This window comes from Xiphophorus hellerii, chromosome 8, assembly GCF_003331165.1.
Source record: "Xiphophorus hellerii strain 12219 chromosome 8, Xiphophorus_hellerii-4.1, whole genome shotgun sequence".
NCBI lineage: Eukaryota > Metazoa > Chordata > Actinopteri > Cyprinodontiformes > Poeciliidae > Xiphophorus > Xiphophorus hellerii.
In genome coordinates, this window is record NC_045679.1 from 2,941,527 (window position 1) to 2,964,524 (window position 22,998).

General features: G+C 36.7%; 3 protein-coding genes across 3 annotated transcripts in view; 1 reads left to right on the forward strand and 2 right to left on the reverse strand.

Moving 5' to 3' along the window:
- LOC116724487 (NLR family CARD domain-containing protein 3-like) overlaps positions 1 to 22,998 on the reverse strand; it is a 638,369-nt gene that overhangs the window by 318,443 nt on the left and 296,928 nt on the right. The window lies entirely within an intron of this gene.
- spp1 (secreted phosphoprotein 1) lies at positions 7,727 to 14,187 on the forward strand. Its single transcript, XM_032570336.1, has 8 exons — positions 7,727 to 7,848; positions 10,570 to 10,633; positions 10,712 to 10,759; positions 10,840 to 10,914; positions 11,383 to 11,445; positions 11,529 to 11,657; positions 11,766 to 12,086; positions 13,015 to 14,187. The coding sequence occupies exons 2-8, from the start codon at positions 10,580 to 10,582 to the stop codon at positions 13,417 to 13,419; spliced, it is 1,095 nt and encodes a 364-aa protein (XP_032426227.1). The 5' UTR covers positions 7,727 to 7,848; positions 10,570 to 10,579; the 3' UTR covers positions 13,420 to 14,187.
- On the reverse strand, positions 19,154 to 22,164 carry LOC116724595 (bone sialoprotein 2-like). The gene is made up of 3 exons (XM_032570371.1): positions 22,023 to 22,164; positions 21,490 to 21,576; positions 19,154 to 20,576 (listed from the first exon to the last, which is right to left on the reverse strand). Exons 2-3 carry the CDS (start codon positions 21,553 to 21,555, stop codon positions 20,169 to 20,171), a joined length of 474 nt encoding a protein of 157 aa, XP_032426262.1. The 5' UTR covers positions 21,556 to 21,576; positions 22,023 to 22,164; the 3' UTR covers positions 19,154 to 20,168.

Here is a 22,998-nt window from a genome sequence, read left to right on the forward strand (position 1 = left end):
GTGCACCACTGTACAGTTTGTCTCATCCAGTAAACCGGACCGGTCCAGACTGCAACAAACAATTAGAAACCTCTAACAGCTCTGCAGACCCCACACATTCTGGACACTTTTCCACAGAGCCAGTTTCCTCTCCATGCTGGGTCTCGGATGAACACCTTAAAGTCGTCAGTGACTCAGCTGGGAGACTAAATTAGAAGCGGCGCAGTAATCCCACATAAAGCTCAAGAATGTGTAACTCTGTTTGGTTCTGCTTCATAAGCAGAACCACATCACTGAGAGTCGAACCCAACAACTCCAGAGAGGATATTGCGAATCCTCAATATGTGGAAAGCAGAAGCTGGAGTCACTTTAAGATGATGAAGATGTCTGGAGAAGTTGTAAACACTGACTGTACACCAACACATCCTGACTGTAGATTTAATACATCAGGTTTTCATCTCTCCATTCCTTTACATTTAGCTAACTGGAAGCTTTTTGTTTGGACCTGGGGTCAGTCTGGGTGGAGAGTGGGGAGCCGAACCAGACGCTAAATGTTCCGTATAACTGTTTGTTATGTTTTAAAGAAGGTTAGAAAATAGCCCTGTGGTATTTTTAATGTTGTGGAAATGTTTAAATCTTATCAAGTCATCAAAAGTGTTTTTATTCCCTCTTTCTGTTATCACTAAAAACTCTTTCCATTGTCAAATCTCTTTATTTTTCCTTGTTAGCGACGATAAAACCAGCGAGCGGTTTCTGCGGCTGCTGGTTTTCAGACGTGTTTCACCAATTAGCAAACCAGATTTATTATTATTTTTAGTACATTTTAGTCATAAAAAAGGTTGTTCAGTCATTATAGAGGACTGCAGACATTTTTCTGATTCCTAACGCATTGTAGCTGAATTTCCAGCGTGTTTTCAGTGTTTGACTGAGATATGAGGTCGACCAGATGCTGCTGTGCAGAAAAGAAACCGCAAAACAGGGAGAGGACGATCATTTCTGTCCTGTTTGCATCATAGAAAAACTTTTAATTGTGCAATTGACTGTTATGTAATAAGTAGGGTATATTTGTTTTGCTTTATTAGTCATTTCTGCCTCTTTAAGGAAGCTGTAACTCCTGACTTTCAGGCCAATGATGAGCTCTGAAACCTGAAACAGTTTATTACTCTTTAAATGTCACACACTTGATTAAAAAACATTTTCTCAAGGATTTCAGATAAGATAAGGTTTAATCACATCTACCTAAGTTAGATGAATCATATTTAAAATAGAAGAAGTGCTCAAAGGTAATGTTTCTTTAAATAATTTGGTTGGGATAAGGTAAATAAGGGAGTTGAACTTAATGAAAATAATCCATTGAGGTCTTTAAACAAAAGGTCCAAACCCGCATTGTCCCAACATCCATTGTGAGTCAATTGGGAGAAAACAAAAATCCCTTTACATTCACTTTAAAAAATATACAAAAATTTAATTCTAGTTGTTAGGTTTTCTGAAAAATGAGCCAAATTTTTACTTTAAAGAAAGATTTTTGGCCGTTTGCAGTCAGTGTGACCTTTAACTGTCTGGGTTTTTTCCGGCACTGCGGATCTGATGCAGGAATTCCCCAACTGAGCAAAGTAAATATATTGTTGCTTGATAATTTAAGATCCATCAAACCCAATGAGTCGTCGTGTTGAGCTTCTCTCTCCCCTAAAGTTCAAAAGGTTTCTTCAAAAATTTAACGGGAACATTTTATGCAATGTTCCCATTTTACAAGCCCAAACGATTAAAAAAAATCCCCAGCTGGTTTCTGTTAATAAATCAATGTTTATTGGTGTCTGGAAAATTAGCTGATTCAAAAACCTCTGGAATGCAGCGTCACAAACCGGCAGGCACGCCCCGTTACCTAGCAACCCCGGCAGAATTCCACCTGTCACCTAGCAACTCAACTGGAGCTCATTTGGATTTAAAGTGACAAGAGGCCCTAAAACATTTTATTGTGAAAGGAATTGAGCCACTAAAATCTCATCATCTAAGAATGATTTTCTAATAAACATGTTTTCATGTTTTTCAGCTTTCCTAAGCTGTTAAATGAAGCAAAGTATGTCACCTTCAACACAAAAGGCTCGTTTTTTAAAAGATTAAACTTCTGACATACAATAAAGACAGCCATGCCATCCCCTGTGAGCGTGCTGATGTTTCCAGGAAGTGACACACCTCCACCAACGCGAGTTCAGGAAGCGCATGTCTGTCCTGTCATAGCAGAGGCTATAAATACTGCCAGCATGTTGTGACGCCTTGTTTGTGGCCCCGCATCTTTCATGAAAAAGTTCCATCAGGAAATGATAAAAACCGAGTAATAAACAGTTTTATTTTTTTGTTTTTAAAAACATGTTTGACTTTAAGCTGCCTGTTGTTGGTTTCATTGGTCACTTTATATCCGGTTTGGAGCATGAAAACAGTGTCCTTTGATCTGCACCAACAGAAATAAAAGTATGTTTTCTTCACGACTTCTTTGGCTGTTTTTCTCTGACTTTGGCTCGGTTTTGGAGCCTCAGGTCAAAGTCTGGTGTTATTTAGGTGTCCAGCTGATTAACTGTATTATTGTCAGTGAGAACCAGCGGCTTGTTGTTCTGGACGGATCTCGGGCCACGTGAGGCTCAAACTGTTTCACAGCGTTTTCATTCCTCTGCCTCGACGACCGCAAATGATCCAAACTCTGTTTATCAAATATTTAAAGATGCAAAATTCAGCCAGAAAAGCTCCAAACTGTGGTGAGTTTCATCATCCTGTCAGGTAAAACAATAACACAAACCGTTTACAGCAGCTGCTGCTGTTTTGATGAGCTGAGGGAAGGAAATGTGCTGACTCGACTTGCTGTGCTGAAAATCACATTTGGCCACAACTGACTTAAAAACTGACAGGTTGGTTATTAATTATTTATTGTATTTTTCATGTCACTATTAGGTAGGAAATAAAAATAAGGCATCTGAAACTAAATGTTCATTTGTGGTCCAGACCGGAATTACAAACATAGCAGAATGTTTAGCATAGCATCATATAGCATAGCATAGCATATAATATGCAGTATGCTCTATTATAGCATAGCATACTGTAGTATAGTATGCAATAACATAGCATTGTATATTACAGCATAGAATAGCATAGCCTATCATAGCATAGCATTGTATAGCATAGCCTGGGCTGGTATAGCGTAACATAATATAGCATGGCATAGCATAATATAGTATACAGTAGAATTGTATTGTATTGTATAGTATGGCACCGTATAGCTTTGTGTAGCATAGCATAACAAAGCATAGCATTGTATTGCGTAGGATAGCATAATGTAGCATAATGTAGCATAATGTAGCATAATGTAGCATAATGTAGCATACCATAATATACAGTACAAAAGCCAATACAAAAGTTCCTGATAGTGATATTTGTATGTTTAGAAAAAGTTAAAAACATTCATATTTTTATAATCAATTAATCAACATTAATGCTTCAAAGTCTCAGCCCTGGTTAAAATAACCCATAAATTAATCTACATCTGTGTTTCACTTAGTGATTAAGTTTCCAAAACAGATGAATAATATTCTCACTTATTACTTATATCTACATACGTTATATGTATATGTACTCATTTAAATCTTCTGGGTTTCCTTACATGGAAAGCCTTTTATGCCAATTTGAATAATTAGCATTGACTGAATCATTGCTTGATTATTAGGATTAACTAATGAAGGCATTTTGTTTGTAATTGGCACTTTGTAAATAAACAGAATTGAATTAAGTGACATAAAATATTATTTACTGGGGGTAATTCATGTGGTGTGAAACAGTAAGAAAATCATTTGGGTTGGAAGATTTTATTTGTGTCGGTTCTCGTGAGCGGAAAGTTGCCTTTGTGGAAATCCATAAATACATTAATGCACAACAGAAAACACATGCGAGTCTGGAAAAGGCCTAATGAATGTGGTTTTCTCACTTCACCCGTTTTATGTCATATTCCACTGTCTGCCAGTCGGTGTTCCAACACATTTATAGTCTGGAAAGAGTGTGTGCTCTGCGATGTTTTCACACGAGTCTCGCGTGTTTCTGTGACGTCCAGCCCACGTCTCCATGTCCCCAGCGGCCCGGCGCAGCGCGGACCCGCTTTTACAATCACCAAACTTCATCAACCAGCGTTCTATTAAAATCCAGCGACTTTTATGAAGACGCAAATATCCAGAGGTTTCTCTTAAAACGTGCAGCTCCACAACATAACATGCGGAAAATAACATCAGGGTTTCAGGACACGCGGTCTTCATCTGGGACATGGAGACGGGTTTTTTAGCTGGTTAGTGTGGGTCAGGGGTGTCCAAAATCCGGCCCAGGGACCATCTGTGGCCCTTGGATTCATTTTGTGTGGCCCCTAAATGGCACAAATTTAGTTCTCCAACACTTTTAGCAATTTTTTTGGGAGGATATTTTCTGTGCCAAGTTTATAAATACTTAAATGGAAAATGTGAAGTACACTATACGGGGAAAAATGTCTCTAATTTATATATAAATATGGATTTTTCCATTCTTACATGGATTTTACCATATATAGATATATTTCCTGGAAATTAGAGAGGTTTCTTTAACAGTGTACAACATGAAGAGGTTTTCTGCAGTTAGTCTTTTATTTTTTATTATTTATTTATTCATTTTTATTCTTTCATATGTACCACCAGCATATAGCATGTTTTTATTTAAAAACAGGCTTTGACACACACAACCATTCTTATTTCCATTGCTGGGAATAAATTAAAACATTTTGTAGCCTTATAATATGGAAAATAATAAGTACCAAAAGTTAAACAGCTGTAAGCATTAAGGTAAATGTAAAATATAATTTTGTTTTAATATTGTGTAGGTGAACTAGAAAGAATTCACAATAACATGTTTGCATTGTTAACTGGGGGGAAAAAAGAAAGAAAATTTTGGTCCCTGAATATTTTCAGCTTGGGATTCTGGTTTGGACACTCCTGCATTATGTCTTTTAATATATCGTAAAATTAATCACTGTAGTGTTCCTGCAAAGCTCTCTTAAGGTCAAAAACTGATTATTAATCAATCAATGTTAAACTGGCAAATCTAAACCACCAAAAAGAATCCAAAGCATTAAAAAATATTGGAAAATATACACGATTCATATATTTATTAGCTTTTCTTATTTGCATGACGTTAAATGAAAATACTTTGTTAGGGTTTGTCTCAGATTGAATCATCCAAACTAAAAATGACTCGAGTCTCTGACGGGAGTTTTGCTGTTCTGACTTGCCTGCTGTAGGTAAGATACTGATTGCTCACAACAGCTCTGCTTTTCAAAATAAAAACCCACGAGTAGGAGCAGCAGGACACTCCCAGGACATGTCTTCAGTCCATCGACGAGACAAACAGTCCCAAATGTTTACTGTGAAATTACATAAAGTAACAGTTCAATGTTACATTTTAACACAAAAACCTGTTTAAATCTTTTTATTGCTGCACAGAGTTAAGATGTATTCACATTCCTGACATCATACACTAATAAACTGAGGATATATGAAGACGTTATGGTTGAGTCCAGACAGATGAGCATTCTTTGCATTCTCTCATAATTTCTATTTTACGTTCAGTGAGGCGACGGGATCATTAAATACGATTTTTGAACGTTTCAAACCTGTTATTACAATAAAACGTCTGAGTCTCTGCAGAGTTAAAGGCAGACATGACAGTTCAGGTGCATCTATACATTATATAGGATTACATAACGTCGATTTCAATGCAAATAAAATATGTATGGCCGACGGGGAAGAAGCAACACCGATAGTTTGTGGACTGTTTTCACCACAGATAAAATAAAACAACGACGTCTCCAGTTTCCACTGGACCTCATGGTTGATTTTCTCCTAAGATTTTCTCTACAGTTTGTGTTTTATTTACAGATTGAAAGAAAACACAAAGATTGAGTTTATTATTCTACAAGAAGGTAAAAGTATCTGGACTAACTCAGTTCTATTGCAAAGGTTATATCACTTAAACACAATAAAATCAGGAATGAATATGATTTTCTTTTCATCTTTGATCCTTTGCTTTGTTTTTAGAAACACAAAAATATAATTTTTTTACAACTTCTGCATCTAGATGAGGCTTAGTTTTAGAATCACATTGTTTCTGAAGCCAAGCCATAAATATCAGCCCCATTAGTAACTATTATTATGTTATTATTATTATTATTATTATGTTATTTGACTGCATTTTTCTGCGGGTTGTCAGTGAACAACATAAAAAGCAAACCGATGGTGTAAATCATTCTCAAATTTTAATATTTAAATAGAAACAAACACTATAAAACTATGAAATTTCCTCATCAAGTTAACTTCTGGTTTCCAGCATCACTATGTGCCCAGCTACTCAACTCCATATGTTTATTTTTGTCCATTTTTGAAAAATATCTGCGTCTTCATTGTAAAACTGCCATTAAAAATGCTCCCATATCTATGCCATGCCAGCAGGTGGCGACACCTTCAGCACTAACAACATCAAAATTCAAAGGAAGATGATTGTGAGCCTGGCTAAAGCAGTGCTGGGCTGACGTTCATATTTTTCTGACACTATTTAGCCTTTTCTCCCAGTAATTAATTTTCTCTTTAAAAATATTTTTTAAAATGTAACATTTTTTTCTCTCCAAAAAAATGTTTCTACAAACTAACGCAGTGGAGAGAATCAGATGCTTTGAAATCATTTAGTACACTTAGCTTCCGTTAAATTCATTTCTTTGTATAAGTGCTATAAGTGCTAATTTACCTGGCTGTTTTGTAAACTTTCAGTTGATTAAACTTTACCAGAAAACAAATAAATAATTCGAGTTGAAGAACTGATTGGTTGACGCAGCGGCAGGAAACCGAAGCGTCGCTATTGGCTGACTGCGTGTCATGTGACGAGACGTGATTGGTCAACTCAGTGGTTGGTGGGAAGCTAAACACAGCAGTATGTAACTCTGTGTTTCGGCTTTGGTGCTTTAGCATTAGCTTATGCTAAATACCATGTTGGTTTTACAAATTAGCATTAGTGGAACTAATATTTAGAATTAGTGCTTTAGCTTTAGCATAGCTAACTTTCTGTTACTGGTTGTTGTAAATATCCATGTTAGTGTGGACAAACATAAGCTGGTCCACCTCTTTCTAGACTTTATCACCATGGTAACCCATAATGACAGCCTCCCCTGCAGATAATAAATAGACACTAAATTTAGACCACAGTTTGTGTCTCATAATGTATAAAAACGTTATGAGATTATTTATTAATTATTAAGTTATGCAACAGAGAGATTGCTTAACACTGGAAAAGATCATAACAGCACTAAAAAATTGAAAATAAAAAGTAATGTTTATAATTGAGACACATTAGTCTGGTTTTGTAGACAAATTCCTAATTTAGTAGAAAGACCTCAGACAGATGTTGTTCTTCTGTCTGTCAGGAAGCAGAATCACCGTCATGCCACCTCCATCTATACGCTGCTGGTTTTCCCCTCCGCTTGTCTGAACATGAGCCTAAATTAACTCCACACACCATCAGCATGAGAGCGCAGAACAGGAGCAACTTCACATGTTGGAGTTTTTCATGAGCATGTATGTATGTGTGTGTCTGCCAGCACACCACCAACCACAGGAAGAGTGGGAGAAGAGAAGAGAGGTGGACCGAGGAGCGGTTAACCTCATGACATCACTACCTCTGCTCTGATTGGCTGCTCCTGCGAGGTTGGAGGGTTTATAAGCCAACCAGGAGCCTCAGTTCAGCAGTAGCACGAGAAAAGACCAGGAGATAAAGTAAAGGCTGACCTCACCTGCTGGTTTTCTTCTGCTGACTGCAACCAAGGTCAGAATGAACGCATGATTATTTTTCATCATTATTGTTCTTAAAAGATGTTTTTACTTATTGTGTGAAAAACAGCTAAACTTACACTAATACAGCTGAACTGGTCGATATGTGAGGTTTGTTTTACCTAAATATTTACTGCAGATATTAAATGTAGTTTTCTTTCAGGGTTAAATTGAGAACAACTCTGTAGAATCAATCTATTCTCAGCTTTACTTTTACTTCTTTTTGATATTAGAATAGGAAACAATTTCAGATTTCAAGTTTAAAAGTTTGACAGAACTTCAAACCAAAACGTTGTCATAACAGGAATGTTTTTGTTTTTGGCTTGAAAATTTCTCTTTAAGATTTGGTCTTGTAACCAACTTAAAATTATCTTTAACATTTTAATGTACTGCAAACCAGTAAATGTAAAACGAGTAAAATCAATCAGTTTTCTGTGAGTGTGAAGGCAACTTTATCTAGAATAAATCAATACTCAAAAAGATTTATAATTACTTCCAGATATATTGCAACTCAGATTTACAGTATCAAGCAATAAAAAACAGTAGCATCTAATATGAATTTGGTTTTGCACATTATCATCATTGATTTATTTCCAAATAACATTTCAAATGTTTAGAACCAACATTAAAGGAGCTATTTAATGTTTTTAGTTTTGATTGATTGATTTTTTTTTTGTTTTTACAGTTTTAGGATCTGACATCACATTCATGTTAAGATGAACAGAAGTTCTCATCTTTGATATCATTAAAAGATTGTTTGCAGCAAGAGTTTGGGAAAATATTTTCTAAATTATTATTATATTATATTTTCTAAATTATCCACAGATTTTTGTTGAACTTATTCTTTAAAGTAAAAATACTTCTGAAGTTTTATCTTTCCGATCTTTCTTTGGAGGTTTTATCTTAACTATATAATAAGACAAAAGATGAAAAAAGGACTAAAACATTTAAATATTTATTTTTCACTGCTCTGGTTCTCTAAAGTAAACATGTGTTTACTAGGCATGTTCAGCTGCTAGCTTAAAAGGTAGCATAGTTCTCTTTTCTAATTTTAGGTTTTATTTTAGCTCAATAATCTTCATAGTTAAACATTTGATAGAAATCACAACTAAAATATGTTTCCCTCAACTTCTCCTTTTAACGTAAAGCTATTTCTAGTCATTAGCATCTGTTAGCTTCCAAGATAAGAATGTTTTCTAACAGCGGTTTAATTACAGGACTTTTTTATGTCATAATGAAATGAACAGCTTTGAAATCACCACTAAACGTTAAATATGTTTTCTGCAACTTATTCTTTAAAGTAAAACTAATTAGCATCAAAAACATCTTTGTCACTTGCTAACTTCCAAGACAGAAATGTTTTCATACCTTGAAGGTTTAATTACAGCTCAATTATCTTCATAGCTAAACATATGATAGCTTAGAAATCATTAACAAAATATCAAGTATGTTTCACTCAATTTCCCCTTTAGAGTAAACTCATAGCCGTTAGCGTTAGCATTAGAAAGTATTTTACCTGCTAGCTTCCAGGATTTAAATTTTTTCTTATTTTCTAGGTTGTATTATAGCACAACTAGCTTCATAACTAACTTAGAAAATGTTGTGTTGATTTTTTCCATTTAATTCACAGCGATGCTAAACTATGCTAATCAGCTAGCTTTAACATCAGCTAGCTGATTAGCAGTAGACCTTCCAAATTTGGCCATTTTTGTTTTTAATCATCATTGTTTCACATTTTTTCTCATCTAACACAAAATATAAACTTGATTTTGTCAATAAAATGTTAAAGATGGACCAGAAATGTCTTTGAACTCTGTCCTAGCTAGCTAGAACAACAACTAGCTAGCTTCCTGCCACACAGAAAATCCATTCAGAAAACAAGACTTCATTTTCAATCAATTCAACTCCAAATGTCCTCATCCTCAAGGTCATGCACCCAGGACAAAGATAGGCATTTAAAAATACCTACGCATGTAGTCCTATGGGCGGCTATGGAGCTCCGGCTGCGCTGCGGCTTTCCAGTTATAACCCAGTAAATACACACTACATGAGGAGTCCATCATTAAAACATAGAAGCAGGCATTCAGACTGATCCTCCCACAAGGAAACTAGTTGCAGTGATTGAATGTCAAAGTCTTTAGCCGGTGTCCAACAGATTCACCACATGTAACTACGACCTTTGGCTAAAAATGCATTTGTTCTCTATTCTTCATCCTTAAACCTGCTGCATGTTTATTGTTAAGAGATTGAGTTAAAGAAAACAGTTCAGAGTTTGACTAGTTCTCAGTGTTTTTACCCCTGTAGTCTGCTTTACAACTGGAATATTTCCAGACATTCTTGTATCTGATTTTCTCCATCTTTAGGACCTGAGTCAGCCCCAAAAAATGTCGTGTCTCATAGTTTATGAAACCACGCTCCAGAGCGATGTGACTTTCTGGCCCTGATGACAGAGAAAATGCTGAACTGTTTTAATTGAGGGACTCATAACTTCTCCTTTTGGTCTCTAATTAAGACTTTAATGACTTCCTGTGACATACCAGGACTAGTTAACGGTCATGTGACCCGGCAGCCTCCATTTTAGCTCCAGTGAGCTGATGTTAAGTTTGACATGTCATTGTGTTTCCTGTGAAGTTATGGCCGTCAGACGTGTATTTTGGTGACATGGTTATGTTTTATAGTTTTATTTTGTCTGACTTCAACCTGTTCTGGTTCCCAGTTCTGGCACTATGAAGGTGGCCATTGTTTTTGTCCTGCTCTTCGCCACAGTTCTCTGCCGACCGGTGAGTTTTATTCAGTTTACAGGAATTAAATTCATTAAGTACTTTTGTGATTATATTCAGTTGATTTTTCTTTTCTAGGCGAGAAAACTCTCTAACAGTGAAAGCTCTGACAGCTCTGAGGAGGTGGTGAGTATCCACAGAGAGTTATGCAGAAATTAGTTTGTGATTTATGCATAAAATAATTATTATGTCTGTGATGTGAACAGGTGAGAAGACCAGCGCGACCAGCCATCAGAAAACAGCAACTTGCTCTTCCTAAGTCACAATCGGCTCCAGTTAAGGTAAAATCTGTTTTAAATCCAGGGATTGCATTAAGATAAAATCTGTAATATAAAGTATTTCTGTCAGTTAAGGAACATATATTTGCCTTTTTTTAAGTCCAAGCAGCTGAAATTTCTTTAAGAGTTGTCTTAAACAAAAGTTTTCTTACTACTTTGAGAGAACTGGTTTATTTATGCACCAAAACCTTTGAATATTAAAAGATGTCCTTAATTAAATGTATAATCGGTGATGTGTTGACACTTAATAGTCAACTGGGTTGCTGGTTATTCCATTTTGTGCATATTTGCTTCACTTCCTTCCTTTCTATTGTTGTTCTGCACATTGAAATCCTGCTTGGGTTTGGTAATCTGCCTGATTTCAGCATCATGTCCAGCTTAACAGTGTTTGGCTCCAGCTATATTCTTTTTTCAAAACTATTAGAGATAAACGAATTAAATTAATAAAAATTTTCTGCTCTGTCTGCGCAGAATGTTGTAGCTCCAGCTAAGTCTGCATCAGATGAGAGTGAAGATGCTTCAGATGAAACTGAGGTGAGAATCTGGGGATCAGAAGCGAAGTGAGTCTCAAACTTTCCATCAGATCTTTCAGTTTTGCATGTTTTCGGTTCATACAGGAGGCGGCGGCTGGGCTTCCAGTACAGGTCAAAGCTGGTGATGCACTTCCACATGCAGATACCAGTTCAGTCACCAGTGAGGACAGCGACGACAGCGATGATGACCATGATGACGACAAAGACGAGACTGTGAGTAAAATGCTATATTTGTTTCTTCTCCTTAATCCTTGCCAGTGACTTTTGAAATCGTCCTCTGACTCAGATGTTATTTTAATATTTCCATATTTACAACCACAGGACACAGATGATGAGGACTCTGACTCAGAGTCTGGAGAGTCGTCCACCCCCGTGCCCGTCACCGTCACCCCAACACCCGGCGTCGTCGAGCCGGAGACCACTGAAGAACCCATCAACCCGACCGTCGTCACCGACCCCGACGCTGGTCGCGGGGACAGTTTGGCAGGACAAATTGATGACTACAAGACCACCATCTTTGTGGAGAAGAAATCCTACCAGAAGGGTCCCAACCCATACAAATCCTATGAGATTGTTGGCAAGAAGGTGGCCTACGACATGACTAACGGCAACGAGGTGGAGAAGCACCCAAAGGTTTATAAGGTACAGGTTAGTCTTCCTTTGAGGAAGTCGTAGAAATGTTGAGGTCAAGAAGAACATCCTTGAAAGGAAGCACACCTTATTTCTTGTCTGCCCAAAAGTCGTAGGGATTCATGATGTTTTTGGTCAACAGTGGCTCTTTTTTTGCACCTTCTCTATTTTTGACCAATGAGTAGCATTACTTCCATTTTCACAATAAGTAAACAAAAATAGAATGCGTCAGATTTCTCTTTAATCTCTGGTAAATGACTATGAGCCATTTCTCCAGCTAGCGCTAGGCTAACGTTTGTTTTGGTTGTATTTGCCCTGAGGAACTGGACTTAGACGTTGTTCTGTGGTTCTGAGTTCTTTTGTGGCGCTTTGGATGAGTCACAATCTACGTTTCCATTACAAATGTGAGCAAAACTTTGTTGATATTCTGCTAATGTCATAAAAAAAACCTACAATTTTGCAGTTGTGGCCTTTCCATTAAATAAGAAATGCAATGAAAAGCGTACCTCATCATCATCCTGCCACTTCCTGTCTTTCTTTTCTACCTTTGGTTGTTGATCACATGATGTGAAAAAACTGTTTCTATTGCAGTTTTGTGAAATACATTAATGTTGACGCTGCCCAGAAAACTATCCCATCTTTGCTTATTCCAAATTGCTCTGTTTCCACTAAATGAATTTATTTTTGTAATTCTAATTTACACAATTATATGTTCACTGGAAACGCAGCTATTGATCTCTTAGAGTAAATCTGTTTGGTTGGCCACTCATGGAAAGGTTCACCACTGATCCATCTTCTCCGGTTGTGGATCATCGCTTTAGCTGTGCTTCTCTTGCTTCTTGATATCAATGGTTTCTCATTTGATATGTTGTTTTTTGAGACCTTTTAGCATCCCTTACATTATCAGACCGGTTCTGATTGAATGATTTCTGACTTTCAGGCTTTCCAAATCCACTCTGACATTGTGGAAGAAGACACCAGCACCCCAGAGGTGGAGACCCAGGGCCTGGACGCCTCTTCCGGACTCTCTCAGGACCAGGACGTCAAAGTCCGGCAGGCCGCCGTTCCCGCTGAGGACGACAGCGCCAGCAGCGGGGCATCCACCGCCAACGACAGCGAAAGCAGCAGCACTCCAGAGGAAGAGGAGGAAGAGGAAGGCGCCAGCTCCCCTAGTGACAGCGCCAGCGCCGAATCCGAGGACACCCAGAGCAGCGAGGAGGCCACCGCCACGCCCGGCGCCGCCGACAGCGACTCGGACGAAGACGACAGCGTGGAAAGCGACTCGGACGAGGACGGGGCGGGGCCTAACCCCACCGACATGCCGGTAGTCGTCACCGCCAAGTAAGGCGTCCAGGAAGCGGGGTGGACGGTGGCGTAATCGTCACAAAACGAGCTGCATCCTGGAGAACAGACGTCCCCTCTCCTCTCCTGAGGCCACTAAAACTGCAGGGTCAAACAGGGAAAACCACAGCTTCATTACTAGTAGCTCTAATCTTCTTCGGCATTATTTATCTGATTATTTCTGAACGTCTGGATGAAAACAAACGTTCCTGCTGTGGGTTTATTTAAACAAGGCAATACCTCCTGCTTTCTGTGGCGTGTAGGTTAATTGGTCCCTGAGGGGAGAACACAGAGGATGTTCACAATGACGACTGCTACAGGAAGTCTTCTGCCCCCAGTCACCCTCTAACTGCAAGTCAAAACTGCTCAATTAAATCCTCTTGTCTTGTCCAACAAACAAGGCAATCCACATTTATTAACTGCTATTTGCAAACTGATTTCTGTGCTTTAGAATTAGAGGAAAAAGATTTTTTTTTAAATAATTACTTGTAATATTTTGACTGTATTTGGAAATTTGCAGCCAGTGTGGCTAATGCTTCATTGCTAACTGGTGCAGATGTTTTCTATTGTACACAAAAGGATGCAGACGGATTAAATTGCGTTGTAGTTCAGACTTCAGTCAGGAAAAAAAAGAGTATTCATACATGCAACACAGTCTTGTTCATTTGCACAGATCCTACCTGCTTTATGTGTTTTCAGTGTTGTTTACTGTAATGTATCATATTGTACCATTTCTAAAGTGATAATAAAATTCTTTTTCATATAAACACGACTTTTGTTTTTGTCTTTATGTTGACATTTTGTTTTCATTTGCAAGAGGGGAGAAAGAAAATAAAAACTTTGACTGTATTATTTTAAACTATTTGTTTTCGGTTCAAATTAAGCCGCTGTATCAGCAAAAATGGATTGTAATTTATTTAAAAATAACGGTATGTAATTTCATCTGAAGTGTTCATTATAAACAACAAAATACATTTTTGTTGCTCTTTAAGCAGCATCAACTGCAGCACAGAGATTCAACATAGTAAACTAATTTAACCACAACTCTTATTTTGTGTAAAGAAATTAACCTAAAACAACACATAGAAACTTAAAAAATATTTTGGTTCTATCGTCTACAATTTATTAAAACTGCATTCTTTTCAAAGTAGCTCAAGTCTGTTAAATCTAAAATTAGCCATTCATTAGCGTGCTAACATTAGCTTACTAATGCTGCTGATTTTATTGTAATTAAGGAGGAAATAAAATATGAACATATCATGACCTTTTTAGTCGCTACAATACACACAAACTCCATGGAAACGAACATTTTCTTAATCAAATTATGCTAGTTGATCGGGTCATGCTAGCACATGTTAGCTACTCACTGTATCCCGATATGCTAACAGGAATGCTTCTAATCAAAAACTATCCAAAAATTATACAAATAAAATATAAAATGGGAATAGAAAAGCTTGTATTATCACAGTATTTTTGCCTCTTTTTCTTGTTTTATGTTTTTGTTTTTGTTTTGTTTATGTTTTAGCGAGCTAACGGAGATTAGCTAAAAGTATCATGTTACAGTAAACTCAAATATGCTTGTAAACTTTTTAAAAAATTTAAAAATGACACAATTTTGTTCTTTTTTGTTATTTTACAGGTGTGTTAGCTTATTTGTTTTTTATTTTATGACGCTAAATGATTGGATTTTATGCGAAAATGTGTTCCTCGTAAAATTTTAATTCTTAGGCTATAAGAGTTGAGAGTAATTTAGAGTTCAAATTAAAAGTAGTCATGTTGTTTGGACTGTGGGAGGAAAACGAGGTACTAAGAGAAATCTGCTTGTCGTTCATTATTTTGTTCTTATTAAGCATAAAACTGGGTCAAAGCTGTCTGCATATTTTTCAACATCAAAATTATTTTTCTCTGGTCTGTTCTGAACTATTTTCTTGTTATAAACTCTGCTGTGATGTAATATGTAATCAATGAGTTATAAAATATTGATAGTTCTAACTAGGAATATTTATAGAAAGATATAAAAAGACTGGTGTATGAGAAACCAAAAGAAAACCTAAAAAACCCAGACAGCTCAGACATGTTTGTGTGGCAGCAAAGAATCCTGTACTGTATCATTTTAATCCCCATTATTGTCATAAATTTGTCAAAATCGTGTAATTTTAAAACTTATAATATGCTGCTGCAGGACAGAATGAAACACCGGCCTTTGTCTTGACTTTATCTCCTCGTCTTTTTATGTTCTTTTCTTCAACATATTGCAGACACATAAAAACGTCAAACTGATTACAGGCTTCATTTTTCTGGATGCCTTCAGACTGCGGCCGTGAAGCCCCTGAGGAGGAAAGACGAGACAGACAAAAATGTCTCCAGAAGCAGGAAGATTAAGAGCAGAAGATGTACCAGTGAGCTGAAATCAAGAAAGAAAACATATTTTATTCCAGTTGTTTTGGTTTATGAAGAAAAAGGAACATGGAAGAAACATAACTGAGTCGTAGATACATGAGTCAGTGACAGGAAGTTTGACTGGTGATTCATTAAATTCTTGAGGTCGTGTAAAAACTGTGAACATATAGGAAAGAATGAAACAAAAAATATTTTATTAATCTTAACTAAACCTGTCTGCACAGATATCAAGGGCACAACAATAAATACTGTTATGTAACAAATACAGACACAGGCGTGATTTTCACTGTCTGGGAAAATGTACAAATACTAAATATTCAAAAAGGTTTCAAGTTGAATTTTCTTTGATACGTGTGTAAAATGTTAAGATGTGCAGTTTGAAGACAATCAAAGAAGGAAAGAAACAGGAAAAAAGGTATTTATAATTTTTTTAAATGTTTGTTTATTTACTGGAATTTATGATTATTACATTTTTTCCCCAAATACATACCAAGTCATTTTTGTTCATATCCCAGTTGAATCAAAAGCTTTCTTCCAGGAAACAGGCTGCAATGCCTTCTTTTCCCCGCTAGGTGGTAGTAAACCACTAAAGATTCTTCAGAAGAGCCTTGAATTCACAACCAGCAGTGAAATTATTAAACGTCTGTTTAGGTCTCATATACTGATATTTTTTAACTAAATATGTGAAGAAAGACGAAAATTAGAGTGATGTCAATGAGGCCTTCCAACCTGAAAGACCTGGAGTTCATCACCAAATATATAATAATACCAGAGAAGAAGAGTTATCTTGGTTTAATTTACATGGGACTTTTAATTAAATGTTTAAAAAAGAGGTTTCTTTATAATATTTTTCAGTCAGAAACTTCATAATTGCCACAATTTATTTACATTTGTGTTTATTTTAGACAACAACAGTAAATATCCTAATGAAGAGCTAGCAGTTCATGAAACTATTTTGCATTTGTTGCTTTTGGCTAACTAAAGCTAGTTAGCATTATGTAGCCGATCCAGTAAAAATTATATACCAGCTGCTTCAGTTTTAATATAAAGTCACAAATTAAGCACAAATAGCTAATTTTAGAATCAGTATTAAGAGTAATAAACATTACATCAATCATTGTTTCAGTTATATTTAACTGAAGGCAGCTCTAAACAGGTTCTGGTTCTGAGTCCATACTCTGAGCTACAGCGATGAGTTTCTCTGGATCTTATTGGGACCAGATCTAGAGAAACATGACAGAAGGCCAGCTTTGTAACCGTCTTTATGTGACTTTGAATGTTCAGGTCAGAATCCATCAATAAACCCAGATTTTAGGCCTCTAATGCAACAGAACAAAAACCTTTTAATGAGAAGACATTTTCCAGACTTCACTTCTGAACTAAATAATGAGACAATTAAACCCCCACAGGACATGTTGTTGTTTGTTTTTGCTGTGTAACAAATGCCTGCTGGTTAGAGGTTTACATGCCAATGCAACATTATCATCACCCAATGTGTCTCTGCAGAATTTCTGTTCAAAGATATGATTGGTGTTATTAAGTGAACCCATCAGTGGATGTTCATGCTGGGACTTGAGCATCATGATTCCTCTGTTCTCCCTCTGAGTAATGAGCTTCATAAAAACTAATTTTACGTAACTAGACACGGAGTAACAACATAGTTTCACTGCAGATGCAATGGCCAAATACTCTGGACTTTGGTCCAAAATGGAGACCATAGTTTGTGAAGTGACAACCACAAACCTCAGGTTATTTTATCGGGATGTTATGTGGTACCAACTGTGAAGTGGGAAGAAAATTATCAATAGTTTTCAAATCCCACTTTAAGCCAGTATTAAACCTACTACCTGCCTGTGGTGGGCCCACTTCCGCTAATCCCCTAATAGAGCATTAGCTAATCTGCTCTTGCACTATTTTTCAGCTAGCACTTTAGCGCTTTTGCTAACTTTTGTTTTAAAAATTTTTGGATTAATTCCAAATCTCTAATTTATTTGTCTATTTTGTAATTGTTTAGTTGAACAAAGTTCGATATTTTTGTTAAATTGTTAAGAATTCCTCAAGTAATTTGATGATTATGTTCGTGCTCTTATTTTGAAAGGGGTGAAAACTGTTTAAGCAGCAGTTCCTGTTTCCTGTCCTCACATTATCTATTTATATATATATATTATGTCTAATGATGCTAAAGAACATTTAAACTATAAAGTAAATGAAATTGGTGTTTGATGGTTGTTGTTTTTCAAGGGAAATTTGAATTGATGTTAGTGCTTTAGCTTTAGCATTAGCTTCTGCAAAAGGCCATGTTGGTGTAGCGTTAGCTTCCTCTAAACACTGTGTTGGAGTGGGATGTTAGCATTAGATTCCCCTAGCTACCGTGCTGAAGTACCACATTAGCATTAGCTTCCACAAAATTCTATTGGGATTTAGCAGAAGTGTAGCACTAAAAACAGTGAAGCAATTTAGCATTAAGTTTGGCTAAACACCATGTTGGTGTAGCACTTTAGCATTAGTGTAACCAGTGTTTATGATCAGTGCTGTAGGGTTAGCAGAGCTAACTTTGTAGTTAGCGGTGCTCACATCTGTTAATTGCCTTAAAAAGTCACTTATTTCTATGTAATTTCCTAAAAATGTACCTGAAGACACCATCCACACTTTGAAACAAGGTGATGATCATGAAAACATTAATGTAGCTGACAATCCTGAAGAAGAAGGTTCACCGTCCAGCAGGCAGAGCTACATCGATACGGTTTGGATGTTAGAAGTTACAAACCGCTGAGTATCCGTTTCAGGTTTGGGATTCCTCATGAGAAGCTGAAGCGAGTTGCTAAGTAGAGCAATGTGTGGGTTTCCCTCCTGGAGCGGAAAACATCGTGGTGAGCAGCTGACCCAGTGGAAACACGAACCAGTCACTGGAACTGGTGGATTTGGTCTAACTGGATCCTGATGTTCACCAGTTTGTCATGTGAAATTCCTCATTTCCTCGATGTTATATTTGTTTTGATTGTACTGCAACAGTCAGTATTTGTCTATATTTAAGTAAACCTTTAGTGGGAGTGGATGTTAGTTTGTTTATTTACAATCATAATTCATATGTAGAATATAAGATCCAGTATCAGTTCTGAGTAAATAAAAATGCTGGCATTGTTTTGGTCGTCCATGTTGTGTATAATCTGTGTAAAACATAAATTTATAACCCATAATCAACACTGCGGCAGGAACTGTACGTGTTACAAACCACGACACACCCGACAGCGTCTGTAATAAACACCCAGCTGCGGTTTACCACAAAACTTTGGGCTTTAGTCACATTTATATGTTTATACAATAATCATAACTCAACAAATCTTTAACAGAAACCTTTATTCACTTCCAACAGGGTTAAAAATTGCAATCCGACAAAGACTGACATGCAAACACACAGATTTGTTTGTTGTTTTACATAAAAGTAATTAATAAAACAATTTTTAAAATGTTGCTTGACGGAGAAACACCGCAAGTCTAAAGGACAGTACATTAAAAAGAGGATCAGTTACGCATGTAAACATTATATGTGTGTAAAAAAATTCTTTTTATTCCACATAAAGAAAATATTCAGTGGCAGGAAAGGTTGGGACATAAAATGCTATTCGTTTTCAATAACTTGCATTATTTTATTGGGAGAAATCACATTTTACCTACTAAAATAAAGTAAACATGCAAAACTTTAAACAGATTTGTTGTTGGTTTTCATGCTAAACTTAAAAAGCGTTCTGTAGGTTTGCCTTAATAAAAGCAATTTTGTTCATTTTATATGTGTCAAGAAAAAGAAAAATAGAACACAGTTTAATAAAAATTAGGATTTAAGTCACTTTATTTAGCAAAGTTTATTAAATTAATAAAATAGATTTGGGTAAAAGTCAAAATGCAAAAGGTGTGGTTATTTAACCACAAACATTTGTGTCTTAGCCAATATGTTGCAAGATAAGTCAGAGATTTACAGCCATACTAAGAAAAAAAATTAAAATTTAACTATGAGAACAAAATTATAAAATTATGAATGAAGTCATAATATTTCAAAAATCAAGTAAAAATAATAAAAATAAATTTAAAATACTATGACTTTATTCTCCTAAAACTACAACTTTAATCTTGTACGGCTTTATATGTCTTTATTTTCTTTTTATTATTATGATTATTATTATTGTGGTCCCAACACTCTGTCGTAGTCAGAATATTTTATTTTGTCCTAAATAAAAATACAATAGAAACTTGTATCAATCTTGAAATAAAATCAGGGGCCACGCTCATTCATTGCCGGGGCCACAAATGGCCCCCGCTCCACACTGTGAACTCCCCTGACCTAAACGTAACGCAGTTTCAGATATCTCCCCTCATTTCCGTAGCTCTTAGTGACGTCAGAACCACGTCCGCGGTGGTGACCGCAGCGGTCACGGCGGTCGCCTCCGGCCCCGGCGTCGTCTCCCGGACCATGATCACCGGGCCGGCCGTGTTGGCCGTGTCCGGTTCCGGCTCCGGCGCCAGCGTGCTGCCGTCTCCCGAGGTGAACGTCTGCGAATCCGTGGTCACGACCACCAAGGGCGGGATGGTGACGGCGTCCGTCACGTCCACAACTTCGTCTTCTTCGTCTTCTTCCTCCTCTTCCTCTTCCTCAGTCTCTTCCTCGGAGGACTCCTCGGAGGATTCCTCGGACCCTTCGGAAAGCTCCGCCAGGTACCGCTGCGGCTGGTTCTTGTCGGGGATGTCGGCGTCGTGTCTGTGGCGAATCTGCGGAGATGATCCGAAACGAAGCAACAATCAACGGTTCATTCCTCAGATTTCTGACTTTATGCTCCTTAAACGAACCAGGCGACATTTAGAGGGAAAGAAAGTCGATTTTAATTGAAGTCTTTTTCTAAAAGTGGAGCCTGCGGACCCTTCTGGGGCCAGCAGGTGGCGCCAAAAGGGCCTCAGAAACCTGGAGGGAAGGTAAGAAAAAAAATGCAAAACTAAAAGAAATTGCATCTAATACATTTTTATCAGATACTTTTAATTTTTTAAATCATAAATTATAACCTTTATTTCAATCATTATTAGAAAATATGAGTTAAAATAACTTATTAAAATGTTATTTGCCACGCTCATCTTTCTAATTATTCAGATTAATCGGACTAAAATCAAACCTCTAAAATCATTTATGCTAAATAAATGTAATAAAAGTGAGAAAAACATTCTAAAATAAAATTTTCTTTACATATTTTGTAGAATTATCTGTTTGTTTGTAAAGGAAGTCCACATCTTTAAGTTAATGCTGTTTTGGGGAGTCATGGCATGGAAAACCTTGGTCACCCCTGGTCTAGTCAAAGCCCATATGAAATGTTACAGAGGGGGAAAAATAAGCAAAGCAACATTAGACAGAAGAATTGGTCAAAAATCCTCCAACATAACATAAAATGCTGCTTTTCCAAACTAATGTTTTTCATTCTGGCTCCTTTGTGTAACAACACTGAAAAACTTATAGTGTTTAAATAGAGATAAATAAATAGAGGTAGAATAAAAAACACACCCATAACTCAGTAGAGTGGATAAAATATGAAGAAAAATGACTTAGATTGTGGATTAAATCTGATTCTCAGTAACAATGAATAAAAATAACATTAAAAAAATAATAAATCGTAGAAGTTGCTGTTTTTGTTCTTACTGGTTTAGCTTCCACCGTCGCCGCGAGGAGAACGACAACGAGGAGAGCGACGTTCAGCAGCCCCATCTCTGATTGTTTATCGTCTCTCTAAGAAACATAAAAAATAAACAAAAATCACATTTAAACTGAAGAGATGAGAAAATACACACTGCAAAAACATAAAATCCTACCAAGAATTTTAGTCCAGTTTATAGTTTATAATGAATCAGTACATTTGAAATAAGACAAAACTATCTTACAAGTAACTTTTCTGCAAAGTATCGGAGCTTAAGTAAATAATTCCTAGATGTTGATAAAAAGTAAAAACAGATTATTTCATTTTTAACATAAAAGATGTCATGTTGAAAGTGAAACAATCTGTCCTGCTTTCTTTAAGTAGTTTTGTTTCATTAAAGTGTATTTTACACTAAAAACTCCAAAATACTTGCTCAAATTTTGCAGAAAAAGTTGATTACTTTCTCTAAACTTTGACAAAACGCCACAAATTTAAACAAAACCTTATTTTTGTTATCAAAAATCAGGCAGATTCTCACCTGTTGTGTTAAATCCTGAGCCTGAATCAGACGGATTCAGTGTTTCGGTGCAGAAATGCCTCTGAGCTTCCTGCTGGCGCTGCTTCCTTTATCTGGGCCGGGCCCAGCGGGGGGTGGGGGGTTCTGGTCGGGTCGGGCCGTGATGGACGGGCAGCGGTTGTGTAAGATCGGTTTTCCCTGGGCTGAGGTGCAGAGGAGGAGCAGAGTGGGAGGTTTACCACAAGCTCCAGAATAACCAGCAGACTCTTTGTGTTGAGACTTTTACTGTGAAATCAAATCTACAGGAAATGCTGCTAAACACGCTACCTTTTAAATGAAGACACAGCATTAAATCATGTTGAATTTATCCAACTGTTTTAAAATTTACATTAAATTTTAGTTTTGTCTTCTTCAGACATTCACCAAACTTAACCGAGAGCAAAGAATGAAATAGGAAATGGAATATTTAAACTTTCTGAGCAAATTAAAGGTGACATACTGTGCTTCCTTGAACATGTTAGGATAAGTCCATGACCTATACAAAACATATTCATTACATTCTCTCTTTTTTTTGCACAAAATCATTCTTAGATAATGAGATTTTAGCTGTTTTATGGCATCTTGTCACTTTAAATCCAAAATGGCTGCAAACAGATGCACAATCATACCACCGCAAATGTTTGAAAAGCAGAAGTGGAGCCTCCTGCACGACCAACAAGAATGCACTAAGTGGTTTATGGGTGGTAAGTCAATAATAAATCACTTGTCTCTTCCAGCAGTCATTGTACAGCGCATACAACGGTAAAACCAACTGACCAAATGTGCTGGAGCTCTGCTTGGGTTGCTAGGTAACGGGCTGTTGTTTGCTGAGGTCCTAGGTTAGGAGCAATGTGCTGATTTGTGACGTTATGTTTGAAGGTTTTTTTTTAAAAAAGCATTTTAAAACTGTATTTTTTTTACATACCTGGGTTGTTTTTAGAAACAATAAGAACCTAAA

Coding starts and splice junctions, on each gene's coding strand:
- LOC116724595 (XM_032570371.1), bottom strand. CDS start 21,555: ATGGGGCTGCTGAACGTCGCTCTCCTCGTTGTCGTTCTCCTCGCGGCG. Junction 20,577..21,489: donor CGACGGTGGAAGCTAAACCA/GTAAGAACAAAA, acceptor TCATCTCCGCAG/ATTCGCCACAGACACGACGC.
- spp1 (XM_032570336.1), top strand. CDS start 10,580: ATGAAGGTGGCCATTGTTTTTGTCCTGCTCTTCGCCACAGTTCTCTGC. Junction 10,760..10,839: donor CTGACAGCTCTGAGGAGGTG/GTGAGTATCCAC, acceptor TGATGTGAACAG/GTGAGAAGACCAGCGCGACC. Junction 11,658..11,765: donor ATGACGACAAAGACGAGACT/GTGAGTAAAATG, acceptor TTACAACCACAG/GACACAGATGATGAGGACTC.